The 12,949-nt window shown below is 37.0% G+C and overlaps 1 protein-coding gene across 5 annotated transcripts in view; it reads left to right on the top strand.

The window, feature by feature from the left end:
* SLC41A2 (solute carrier family 41 member 2) overlaps positions 1 to 12,949 on the top strand; it is a 132,829-nt gene that overhangs the window by 80,627 nt on the left and 39,253 nt on the right. For all 5 annotated transcript variants that reach the window (XM_082850780.1, XM_082850778.1, XM_082850776.1 and 2 more), the window contains one exon: positions 2,217 to 2,296. In XM_082850780.1, the coding sequence (XP_082706906.1) occupies positions 2,217 to 2,296 (80 nt within the window). The remainder of the gene's footprint in view (positions 1 to 2,216; positions 2,297 to 12,949) is intronic.

The following is a 12,949-nucleotide window of genomic DNA, read 5'->3' as shown; positions in this document are numbered from 1 at the left end:
TGTGGGGAGGGAAGGGTAAGAGAGACTAAATGCTCACCTGCCATAGTGGACGTCATTAGGTAGATGTCTAAAATTAAAAATCAAGAAATAGTATAAACATGCTGTTTAGAAATAGAGGATTAAATGCCAGAAGAAACAGTTAAAGAAGTTAAAAAGAATTGCTAGTGGAGAGCAGGATGTGTTGTTAGGGCTAGGGGCTATTTTATAAGCTTTGTGGTACTTTCGCCTTTTAAATGATGCATGTATGTTTGTTTGATAAAAATCAAATTTAATACAAGTGAAGAAAACTACTTTTACAATTTGAGTTTTTATTTTTAAAAATATACATGTTTTGGACTTCCCTCGTGGCTCAATGGTTAAGAATCCGCCTGCCAATGCAGGGGACACAAGTTCGAGCCCTGGTCTGGGAAGATCCTGCATGCCACGGAGCAACTAAGCCCGTGCGCCACAACTACTGAGCTTGCGCTCTAGAGCCCGCGAGCCACAACTACTGAGCCCCCGTGCCACAACTACTGAAGCTCGTGAACCTGGAGCCCGTGCTCCACAGCAAGAGAAGCCACTACAATGAGAAGCCCGCACACCGCAATGAAGAGTAGCCCCCGCTCACCTCAACTAGAGAAAGCCTGCGTGCAGCAACAAAGACCCAACACAGCCAAAAATAAATAAATTTATTTAAAAATATATATATATATGTTTTAAAATGTCTGGGAGGCTATATATCAACATGGTAACAGTATAACCCTGAATGATGTAACTGTGGTTGATTTTTTTTTTTTTTTTTTGCGGTACGCGGGCCTCTCACTGTTGTGGCCTCTCCCGTCACGGAGCACAGGCTCCGGATGCGCAGGCTCAGCGGCCATAGCTCACGGGCCCAGCAGCTCCACGGCATGTGGGATCTTCCTGGACTGGGGCACGAACCCGTGTCCCCTGCATCGGCAGGAGGACTCTCAACCACTGCGCCACCAGGGAAGCCCTATGGTTGATTTTTATTTTCTTCTTTTTGTTTGTATTTTCTAATTTTTCTATGATAAGTTTTTATCACCTGGGTAATAAAAATATTTAAAAATGTATTTTAGCAAGTGTTCATGTTATATACACAGCATGATCTGTGTGTTTTGGCATGGAGATTTATTCTTTGACATATAACTAGTTTATTCTATGAAATACATAGTTTTTTAAATTACGTAGTAAAATATTTCTAAGGATGACTGTTTTTGGACTTTATAGTATACCTTTTAATGGGAACTCCTAGCAGTTTAGGCATATTTAGCCATTCATTTATATTATTAGAGAATTAAAATAGTAAAGATTTAATAATTTCCTAATATTAACTATCAGGTAGTGGTAAGAACATTTGATCTGATAGTTGACCATCAACCCTGTTCTCTGACAGCATATAGTTCATTTTTCTGTAATGTGAATTGCATTTTCCTGGAAGATTTGGCAACAGGATCCCATGAAATACTGGGACTGACACTGTTTTATAGTACGTAGACCAACAGACTGAAGTTAACCAATTGTTAATGGTCTTGGAAACAAACAAACAAAAAATCTCCAAGCTCCATTGAGACACTGAGAGTGTATATCTTGCCACTGTATAGCTGTATGTTATTTTTCCAGACCTCTGTTCTTCAGATCAGCTCTTTCTATGGCTGCAACTCATTGTTTTAATTTACCAATGGTCAGACACTATAATCTACTATATCTAGTTTTAACACAATAAAAGTCATCTCTTTAATGGCTTGCTTACTTCAAATATGAAAAGATACTCTTTAAACCTTCTTTTAAATTATAAGGGTAATAAATGCACATGGTTTTTAAAAAACTAATAAGTACAGAAGGATACAAAATGACCATGAGTCTCCTGTCAGTGTCACCTGTAGGGGTGGACATTGTTAATAATTTCTTACATGTCCTTCCAGACATTTTAATGCACTTACAGTCTATGCTTTTTTCCTTTTTACGTGTAACCTATGTAAACACGTAGACCAGAAGGAGAGCCCTGAAACGTGGGGCTACAGCTTATGCCATGTTCTGTTTTCACCATTTTGCTTTTGACAGTGATTTTTACTTTGAATATTTTTTCTTTTTATTCAATTTTTCAAATGTCTAAATATTTTATGTTTAAAAGTAGGGGTGTTTGTATATCAAGAACAACTTCCAATTAGTCCATTTCCTTTCCTCTTCCCTAAATTATATGCTTTTGTTTCTTTCAGCATCGGGGGCCTTATTCTGGACACAACTGTATCTGATCCAAACTTGGCTGGGATTGTTGTCTACACACCAGTTATTAATGGTAAGAATTGGATACCCTGTTTCATAACGATATCCTATCTCTCCATATCCTTAGGTACAAACAGGAACCTTTGGGTTCAGATTTTAAGAGGTCTGTCTTCCCATTCTATCCATTTGATTTTCAATCCCAGGTTGTTGCTCATGGTGGAAACTACACTGTATGTTCTCAGTATGCAGAACACATTTTTGAAAAGAACTCTCACTTAATCTTATCTCTAGGTATTAGTTTGAGAATCAGACATACCTGATTTTTAAGATTCCTGTGGCAAAATAGGATATTCCAATTCTATATTATCATTAACTTTGGGCTGACCTGCTTACTTATGCTGCTGTGTTGCTGTCCCTGTCAATTTTTGTGGATAAATTAGAGTTAGCTAGGTTTAAGCACTGCTGGAGTCAATTCACTCCATTAAAATCTTATCACTCCTCTGTTGATCCCTTTCAAATCTGCCTTATATTTTTTCTTATCTATAAAATGGGAATTATAATACTTAAATTCACAGGGGTTTTTATATAAATTCCATTTAAAAAGACAGATTTAATCCAGTCCTACTGGCTTTTAGGCTGGCATTCACTAAATTGGATTTTGGTATAGCCTAAGCCAATATAATTTAAAATAATGCTACCTGGGGAAAACTGTATCACAGGATATATGACACATTTAATATAAATTACTTTTGTATATTTATGAATAAGGAAATATGTTATACAAAGGCAACTTCTCTAAAATCTAATTTCATATCTACAATTTTTACTGAACATTTTAATTTTGGGGTACCTGAACAAATTTCCCCTAGAGATGCCCCTCCCAGTTTTCCTGGTAGCACCATTCTCCCCATCACCTGCCCTTAACATCATGGACCCATTTGATTCAACCTGGCTCTTTCATCCTCTTTGAATAGATAATGACCAAGTCTTGTCTATTTGTACATTAACATAATTCACTTGTTCATTTATTTATATAACAAGTATGTCTTACTACTGTAGTCTACTAATGTCTCAGTTCAACCATCATTCAAGTAATAAAGTAGGCTTCCTGACTCACTCCCTATTCAATGCAAGTTGAACGTCACTAGTAGATGGGTCTACCTTAAACATCGTTTTTATTGCATTAGTTTTAAGCTGATGAACTTGACAGTGGTTTCCTCCTGCCTGTCAAATCAAATTAGAACTCTTCTGCCTAGCTATCAAGACTCTCTCTATATGCTCTTGGACGCACACAACTTTATCCTTTATCATTGCGATTTGCTTCTTGCATTGTGGCCATACAGAGATCTAATTTTCACTGCCTGGAATAACTATCACTTTCTTTCCCCCTGTCCGAATCCTCTCAGTGACTATTACTTGATGAATTCACTAGCATGAATATTACCCAACAATGACTGTTAGAACTGTATTGCCCAGCATCTCAGTGAGAAATTTAACTTAAATTACAACCCCGTTATTAGTAAGATTTTAGTGAGTATCTCTGTTATTTTGCCTGTTACGAGAAACAGTTTGCTAAAGTGCCCTCATTGGAAGTCTGTGCATGGCATGGCATAGTGGTAAAATCTTTTTTCTGTCTCAGTAAGTAAACCTCTTAGTTGGGTATCACAGTGAACACATTTTATGTTACATTATGCTCTTTAAAAACATTGATTGAGAAGATTCACTCCATGCTTCTCAAAAAAGTTGTAACTTCTGAGAACTGAATTTCGTTTTAAGTGTGCTGAGACGTACTATTTAAAAGACCCCTCCCTGTTTTATCACCATCGTCATCATCTGCTATTTTTTCCATATTTATTTACTTATTTATTATTTATTAATTTATTTTGGCTGCACTGGGTCTTCGTTGCAGCGTGCAGGATCTTTAGTTGCGGCATGTGGGCTTCTTAGTTGAGGCATGCGGACTTTCTTTAGTTGCTGCATGCGAACTCTTAGTTGTGGCATGCATGCGGGATCTAGTTTCCCACCAGGGACCGAACCCAGGCCCCCTGCATTGGGAGCGCAGAGTCTTACCCACTGTACCACCAGGGAAGTCCCCATCATTTGCTATTTAGTGAGTACGTACTCTGTGGCAGATTACTTTTAGTTCTTTTATGCATGTTATTTAATCCTCAAATAAAGATAAGGTCTCATATCTAGCAAATGGTGTTTAAACCCAGATCTGCTTGATATCCCAAAGCCTGTGACTTCTTTCCTTCAAAATGAACAGCTACTAATTTATCTGTTATATTAGATACGGGAATACACACTTTGTTTAAAGTAAGGCGTATCTGTGTTGATACTGTGATGAGGGTATCTTTTAATGCTTATTAACATCTCTCAGAACCAGTAACATTTTTAAAAAATATATTTCATGTAACAATAGTTCTTGAGGTGTTGAAAAGTGAGTTCTGTGGTCAGCTAAGTTTTGGAAACATTAGGTTAAAAAGATTTCTTTTCCACAGGATGCTGTGAGTCTCCCCTTCTGGAACTTTTGTTAGAGAGGGGTTGGAATTTCTGGATCTAATCTTCTTTCTAAACCCTAGACCATACTTTGAGAACTACTGATCTAGGTCTTATTATATCCTTATCACCTACTTTCAAATAATAATATACCACTTTATATAAAGGATAAGAACCTTATATTAGTATACTTGGATTTTCACTCTTTCTTATGGGCTCTTTTTGTCATACATTTTACTTTGCTATAAATCCTATAACATTATTTTTGCTTTAAACAAGTATTTTTTAAAAAGATAAAAAATGAGGGGGTGGTATCTTGTACATTTCCCCAGATTTTTCACACTTTCAGCACTCTTCTTTCCTTTGTGTAGATTCAGATTTCCATCTGGCACTGCCTTCCATCTTCCAGAAGAAGCACCTTTAATGTGTCTTACAGGGCAGCTCTGCAGAGAAAACAGAGGCTTTAGGCAGGTGTCTCCCAGCTTCCTTCTCCTTCCTTTCCCTTCAGCTCTAACAGTGTCTACTCTTAACCTTTTTCACTCCATCTCAGAAGAAGAGCAGACTCTTTTATCTAAGACCATTACACCTCCAATGGGATCCTTACTCTCAGTTATCTTAACTTTTCCTGTACCTTCCATACCTTCCTCTCTTCCATCTTTCCTCTTTTATTTTTCATCTTTCCTCTTTAGTTTACAATTGTACTCGACTCTTTCGTTCTAAATCACCTTTCCCACAGTGTTCTGCCTTCTCAAGCTTCTGTTTTCTCCCTTCTACTCTTTACAACCAAACTTTTCAAAGTGTAGCCTGTACTTGTAAAATTTCTTACAATGTCTTCCATCCCTCTCACTCTACATAACTTTTTTTACTGAGCTCCACAGTGACCCCCTAATTACTTTATCCAGTAACTTGTTTTCAGTCTTCATTCTGTTCAGCTGTTTGATACTAGTTAATCTGCCCTTTTGCAACTCTCCCAATTCTCCTCCCATTCTCTGAAAATTCTTCTCCATTTTCCTTCACTAACTCCTCCTTTCTAACTGCCTCTTTAAGTATGTGTATTCTTCCAGACTCTGTTCTTGATCATATTCTATTCTCACTTTTCACCTTCTTTATGAGGGATATTGTCTAGTTCAGAGGTTTTCAAAGTGTGGTCCCCAGACTAGCAGCATCACCTGGGATCTTGTTAGAAATGCAGATTCTCAGGCCCCAGCCCAGACCTCCCATGTCAGAAAGTCTAGTGTAGAACCCAGCAATTGATTCTGACACATGCAAATGTTTGAGAACCATTTGTCTTAGTTATGTGACTTCAGCTCTCTATCCCCTGTCTCGACCTTCATTCACTTCCAGATCCATACTTTAAACAGATATTTCCACACGGAAGATCCAAAGCTCCAAATTGAACTCATTATCTTCCCCCCAAACCTGCTCTTCCTTCCGGGTTTCCTGTCAGTTAGTGGTATTATTATCTACACAAACAAAACATCCCAAAATCACACACTCCCTTTCTCTAAATGCTCTCTCTTTTCATCTGCTCTTGAAATACCTTCTGAGTTAGTCTCAACCCTTTGTCTCCCCGTGCTCCCTGGTTTTTGTTCATTCATCTTCCCTGGGTACATCTGCATAAATTGTCTCCCTGCCTCTACTATCACCCAGTGTAACCTGTCTATCCTCCATACTGCTGTTAGAGTTAGCTTCCCGATCAACAAAGCTGATCCTGTCCCTTGCTTACTTAAAGATCACAGTTAAGTTTCCTGGAGATAAAGTACAAATTATCTAGCGTAATATACTCAGTAAGCCCAATCTGCCCTAAAATCACCCTCTCTAATCTCATTTCTCCACCACTCCACCAATTCTTAAAACTCTCATCTTGTTGAGTTTTTGTTGCTTTCTCAAAAAGATCATGTCATTTCTCTATACCATTCCTTTGTACCCGATGTTCCCTCTGTCTCACTTCCCTTCTTTTACTTACCAAATTCTGCTCATTCATTCAGACCCAATTAAAATGTCACCTCTTCTGCAAAATAGTTCCCTTTGGGAATTCCCTGCCAGTCCAGTGGTCAGGACTCTGCACTTTCACTGCCGAGGGCATGGGTTTGATCCCCAGTTGGGGACCTAAGATACCGCAAGCCATGCGGCATGGCCAAAAAAAAAAAAAAAGGTTCTCTTTTCTATGCTTCCACAGCATACTTTTAACATACATAATTATTTTATATGATGATTCTTTTTTGTATGACTCTCTAGTGCCTAGAGATAGTGCCTAGCATGTTAGGATTTGGTAATTGCTGGATGAATAAATGCATGAGTTTAAGGAACATGCTTTGTTTTGCTGCAAAGTACATGTCACCGAATTTGAAGTTATCTTATTAAATAACACAACTTAGATTATACCCGAAACATTTCATATACTTAGGAACTGGTGAAGTGCATTAAAAAAAGGCAAAAATAAATAAATAAATAGAAAAATGGTTCTTACTATTTGTATAAAAAACTAGCAGTGATGGCAACGTTTATTACTTTCCTTAACAATTTCTCCTGCGTGTAACCATAGAAATTGGTTTCTCAGCATTTCCTCCTCTTTGGTATATTCTACAAGCTTTTTAGATAGGAGTGAATATTTATAAATTTATTTATTTATTTATTTTTGGCTGCATTGGGTCTTTGTTGCTGCACGCGGGCTTTCTCTAGTTGCATCGAGTGGGTGCTACTCTTCGTTGTGGTGTGTGGGCTTCTCATTGAGGTGGCTTCTCTTGTTGAGGAGCACGGGCTCTAGGTGCGTGGGCTTCAGTAGTTGTGGCTCACAGACTCAGTAGTTGCGGCTTGCGGGCTCAGTAGTTGTGGCACACGGGCTCTAGAGCGCAGGCTCGGTAGTTGTGGCACACAGGCTTAGTTGCTCCGCGGCATGTGGGATCTTCCTGGACCAGGGATCGAACCCTTGTCCCCTGCATTGGCAGGTGGATTCTTAACCACTGTGCCACCAGGAATGCCCGGAGTGAATATTTAGATAGGAGCTCTTTAGACACTGAAAGAAGTTAGCAATCCCAGGAGTGAATATTTTGTGGACAGAAAGAGTTGAGCTAGAGATCAATTGGTTAGAAGAGGGATGAGCTCAGTTAGTGTAGCCAGGGGAAATGATTCAGAAGGAACCATTTCTTCAGTGTTTTGGAAGGCATTTGAGAGTTCAGTTTTTGTTGAGTAGAAGCAATGGCTAAATAAATGAAGGTATAGCCTTAGATAGAATGTTATGAACAATCAAAATTTAAAAATTACATTTCACATAACAACAAAGATGAATTTTAGGAACTTAATATATGTGAATTATCCCATTTCTATAAAGTTCAAAAGCATGTTTAGGAATACACATACATGTGGTCATAACATAGAAAACAAGAGAATGAAAAACACAATTCAAGATAGTTACTCTGATTGACGAGGAAGGACATGGGATTGGGGAAGGCACATAGGGTACTTCAAATGTAAAAATTATGCTGTATTCCTTTTCTTAAATTGGGTGATGGGTACATGGGTGTTTTTGCAATATGGTTATTTATAGCTTATGTGTATTTTATAAATATTATTTCTGTATCTATTAAATATTTAGTACAAAATAAAAATCCTGGAAGTAGCACTTTTAGATTTCTTATTAAATGGTTGACTATGAAAAGAAAAGAATTAGAATAACAGCTAGGTGTCCAAATGAAGAATTTCCAAGGTAGGAGGGATATAGGTATGTTTATTGACAAGGAGGCAAAGGAATAATAGAAAAGGAAAGATGGAGGATGCATAAGAGATGGTGAAGAAGGAAAGGGCAAAGTCCACAGAATGATGGGCTACAAAGTAGCCTTGGAAAGAAAGGATACCCCTTATTACTTCAATGTGGTAAGAAAAGGAGTCCTGAAGAGAGACTAAGGTGAAGGGCCTTACCTATAATGACATTCTCAGTTGTCCCAAGAAGGTAGATAGATTTCCCAACCTGTTTCATGTCATGACACACACAGAAAATTGTAATATTAGATGGCACACTATGGAGAAGAAGGAGGCCACTTGGAACCAGAGGCAACCAGCCTGCCCCTGCAGAGCTTCGAAGGTCAGTATCTTGACACAGCTGTAAACTATTCAAGGCATCCTGGTTTGGGAAGTTCCGATCGAGGCAGTGTTTCTCAACCTTTTTTTCATTATGACCCTCTGAGGGAACCATTTAAAACATTTTTTCCCCTAAATGTTCCCACCCATGAAATTTTAATATCACAGATATCCAGTTTATCCATTTCTATACTGTATGTATATCCGTGCTTTATACATAAAATGAGTGAAAAATTTTTTTCTCCCCCCAAGAACAAATTTTTGTCCCCACTAAGAATGCATGATCTAGGGTAAGGGAAGCAGAAAATTTGGAGACCTCGTAAGTCACTCATCAGGTTGCCGACACGTACATTGGAAGGAAGTGGTAGAGGTGAATGTGCCTGCCCTCATTTAGAGGAAAGGGTCTTCACTCTGAGGGGCTTACATGTATTTCTTCTTAAAAAAAAAAAAAATGGAAGACACATCTCCACTATCCCTTTGCATTTCTTGAAACTAAAAGAGCAGTTCCTGTGTGTGAGTTCTGATAAGGAGTCATGAAAGGAGGAGAGGTGAAAATGCAGAGATGTGTGGAGATGGCCAAAATATGTAGGTATATATGGAAGATACTAGATCTGCTGTGCTGTTGATTATAAGGCTTTGCTTTTGAACAAAATGAACTTTTATTTCAGGTTCCCTTAGGAATGCCCAAAAGAATTATTGACATAATTTGAAATATATTCTATGGTGTGAAATCTGTTCTGTGCTAAACATTTGCTGGAAACATATATTTCTAAATTTAATAAAACATGAAGTTGGATTTTAAAGCAGTCCTTTGATGAACCTTCTGAATTTGTTCATACTATCAAACTTTCTGTTATCAGTGGAGCTCATTCTAGCAATAAGGCACTTAGAAATTAGGTCTTATGGATACTGAAAGCTCTCACTAATTAGTATGTTGAAAATCTGTTTTTTATTAATGTTATTAATTTATGTGACAATCTTTAAAAGCTCTCTACTAGCTCTAGTAGTGCAGTTAGTCTGTGAGGAATTTAAGTAATTTAAAAGAAATGCTGGGGGCTTCCCTTGTGGCACAGTGGTTGAGTCCGCCTGCCGATGCAGGGGAGCCTGTGCTCTGCAACGGGAGAGGCCACAACAGTGAGAGGCCCGCGTACCGCTAAAAAAAAAAGAAATGCTGATAGACTTGCTCTTAATAGAAATGTAGAGTATGTTGTGATAGCGAGAAAGCATTTCTGACATTAAGGGAAGCTATTCAAGGTAATAATTCTGCTATAGTTTAAAAATATAACCGGTGATCATGATGAGATCATGATGGGGTTTTAACTTAATGAGGGGTTAAAACTTTAATAAGTTTCTATACTAGTTATGTTAATTATTTTGTCTTTCACATGATGCCTTTAATCTACTTGGAACTGATTTTTGTGTATAGTATGAGAATAGGGGTCCAATTTCATGGTATTTTTTTGGCATATTAATAACTGTCTTGGTACTATTTATTGAAAAATCTATACCACTCTTTATTGATCTGCAGTACTTCTTTTGTATATCACAGATTTCAAGTGTATGCGTGCGTGTGTGCATGTGTAGTTACCAGGTTAAAAAAGTACCCCTCGGGCTTCCCTGGTGGCGCAGTGGTTGAGAGTCCGCCTGCTGATGCAGGGGACACGGGTTCGTGCCCCGGTCCGGGAAGATCCCACATGCCGCGGAGCGGCTGGGCCCGTGAGCTATGGCCGCTGAGCCTGCGCGTCCGGAGCCTGTGCTCCGCAACGGGAGAGGTCACAGCAGTGAGAGGCTCGCGTACCGCAAAAACAACAACAACAACAACAACAACAACAAAGTACCCCTCAATTCCTGGTTTGCTAAGAGTTTTTAATAATAAATAATAAAATGATGAATTTTATCAACTTTTCTGCATTTATTCATATAATCATATTATTTTTCCCTTCATTTATTTGTTAATGTACCGTATTATATTTTCAATTATTAAATCAGCCTTATATTCCTAGCATAAATGCAGTTTTGTTGTGGTGTATTACACATTTAACATTTTGCTGGGTTTGGCTTGCCAACAGTTTGATATCTTTTTTACATTTATTTTTATTCATAAGATTGGCTTATAATTTTCCTTTTTCATATTGTCATTGTTGGATTTTGAACTCAGAGTTATGCTAGTCTCATTATGTGAGTTAGATATACTTACTCATACACTTTATACTGTAAAGTAATGTAAGATTTTGTAATCTATTCTTTTTATTATTATTTGTTACTTAAATATTTGGTAGAACTCACTTGAAAATAACAACAACAACAAAGCAAACAACTTATGTGGACCTGGTGATTTTTTGAAGAAGATTTAAAATTTTAGATTTAATTTCTTTAGTCATAGAATGATTCAGATTTTGTATTTCTTCTTGAGTTAATTTTGTTAAGTTATATATATTTTAGAATATTTTCCCATTTAAATTGTCAAGTTTACTGGCATAAAGTTGTTCATAATCTTATTTTTAAGATATTGGTAGTAATTGGAATTATGGCTTCCTTTTTCTTCCTGTTGTTTGTCCCTACTCTCTTTTTCTTTTCAGATAACTGATATGTAGCTTTATTGATCTTCTCACTTTTTTCTCTTTCATTACTTTTCTTATTCAAGTTTGTGTTTATATTTCTGTCTTTTCCAACTTCTTGAGATGGATGCTTAGGTCAGTAAGTCTTCCTTCTTTTTTAAGTATGTGCGTTTAAGACTTTTAAGTGTGCTTCTCACTACTGCTTAAGCTGCACCCCACCTGCTTTTGTATGTAATATTTAATTTCCATTCAAATACAAATGTTTAAAATTTTCTATTATGATGTCTTCTTTAATTCACAAGTTATTTAAAGGCATGTTCTCTCAGTTTCCAGATAGTGAAGGCATCAGGCCCTGAAGGTTTTTTTTCATGAATAAGTTTTTAACTATGAATTCAATTTCCTCAATATAGGGTTTCTCAATCCTGACACTCGTGATATTTGGGGCCAGATAATTTCATATTGTGGGGTGTGGGATCCTGTGCACTGTGGGTTGTTTAGCAACATCTCAGGCCTCTGCCCATTTGATGCCAATGAAACATCCCAAATTACGACAGCCAAAAATGTCTCCAGATGTTGCCAAATCTCTTTTTTTTGGATTGGGGGTCGATTATTGGTGGCAAAATCACCCCCAGCTGAGAACTACTGCTTCATAGATATAGGGCTATTCATGTTATCTATTTCTTGCCAAGTGAGTTTTTACAGTTTGTATATTTCAAGGAATTTAAAAATTTCACCCAAGCTATTATTTTTTGGCATAAAGCTGTTCATGGTATAACCATATTATTCTTTTAATCCTGCATAGTCTGTAGTAATGACTCCTCTTTCATTCTTAATATTGAAATTTGTGTCTTCTTTTATTCTTGATCTATTCAAAGAAGCAGCTTTTGGTTTCATTTCTTTTCTCTATTGTTTCTGTTTTCTATTTCATTGATTTATGCTCTTATACTTCTTATTCCTTCTTTATGCTTCCTTTCAGTTTAATTTTTTATTTTTTTTTTAGGTTCTTAAGATGGGAACCTTAGATCATTGATAATAGATCATCTTTTCTAATATAAGATTTAATGCTGTGAACTTCTAAGGACGGCTTTATGTGCAGTACTCATCTCAATATGTTGTGTGCACAAATCTCAATATGTTGCGTTTTCATTTTCATTAAATCCAGAATATTTTAAAATTTCCTTTGTGATTTCTCTTTTGACCTGTGGGTTATTTAGAAGTGTATCGTTGCTTTCCAGCATTTGGGGGAATTCTCAGATATCTATCTTTTCTGTTGTAGCCAGAAAACGTACGTTATGTGTTGCAGTGTTTTCAAATTGATTGAGACTTGTTTTATGGCTCATAGTATGGTCTATCTGCGTGAATGTTCCATGTGTGTATTTGTAAAGAATATGTATTCTGCTTTTGTTGGGTGTTGTGTTCTATAAATGTCCTGTAGATCAAGTTGGTTGTTATTATTGTTCAAATCTCCTGTATAGTTTTGATTTTTAAAAAATCTGTGTATTCTACCAGTTAATAAGAGAAGAGTGATAAAGTCTCCAAGTATAAATACCAACTTGTCTGGTTTTTGTTTGTTTGTTTGTTTTTCAGTTTCA

This window comes from Leucopleurus acutus, assembly GCF_964270905.1.
Source record: "Leucopleurus acutus genome assembly, chromosome: 11".
NCBI classification, from domain to species: Eukaryota; Metazoa; Chordata; class Mammalia; order Artiodactyla; family Delphinidae; genus Leucopleurus; species Leucopleurus acutus.
This window is presented reverse-complemented; position numbering and strand designations above follow the sequence as displayed.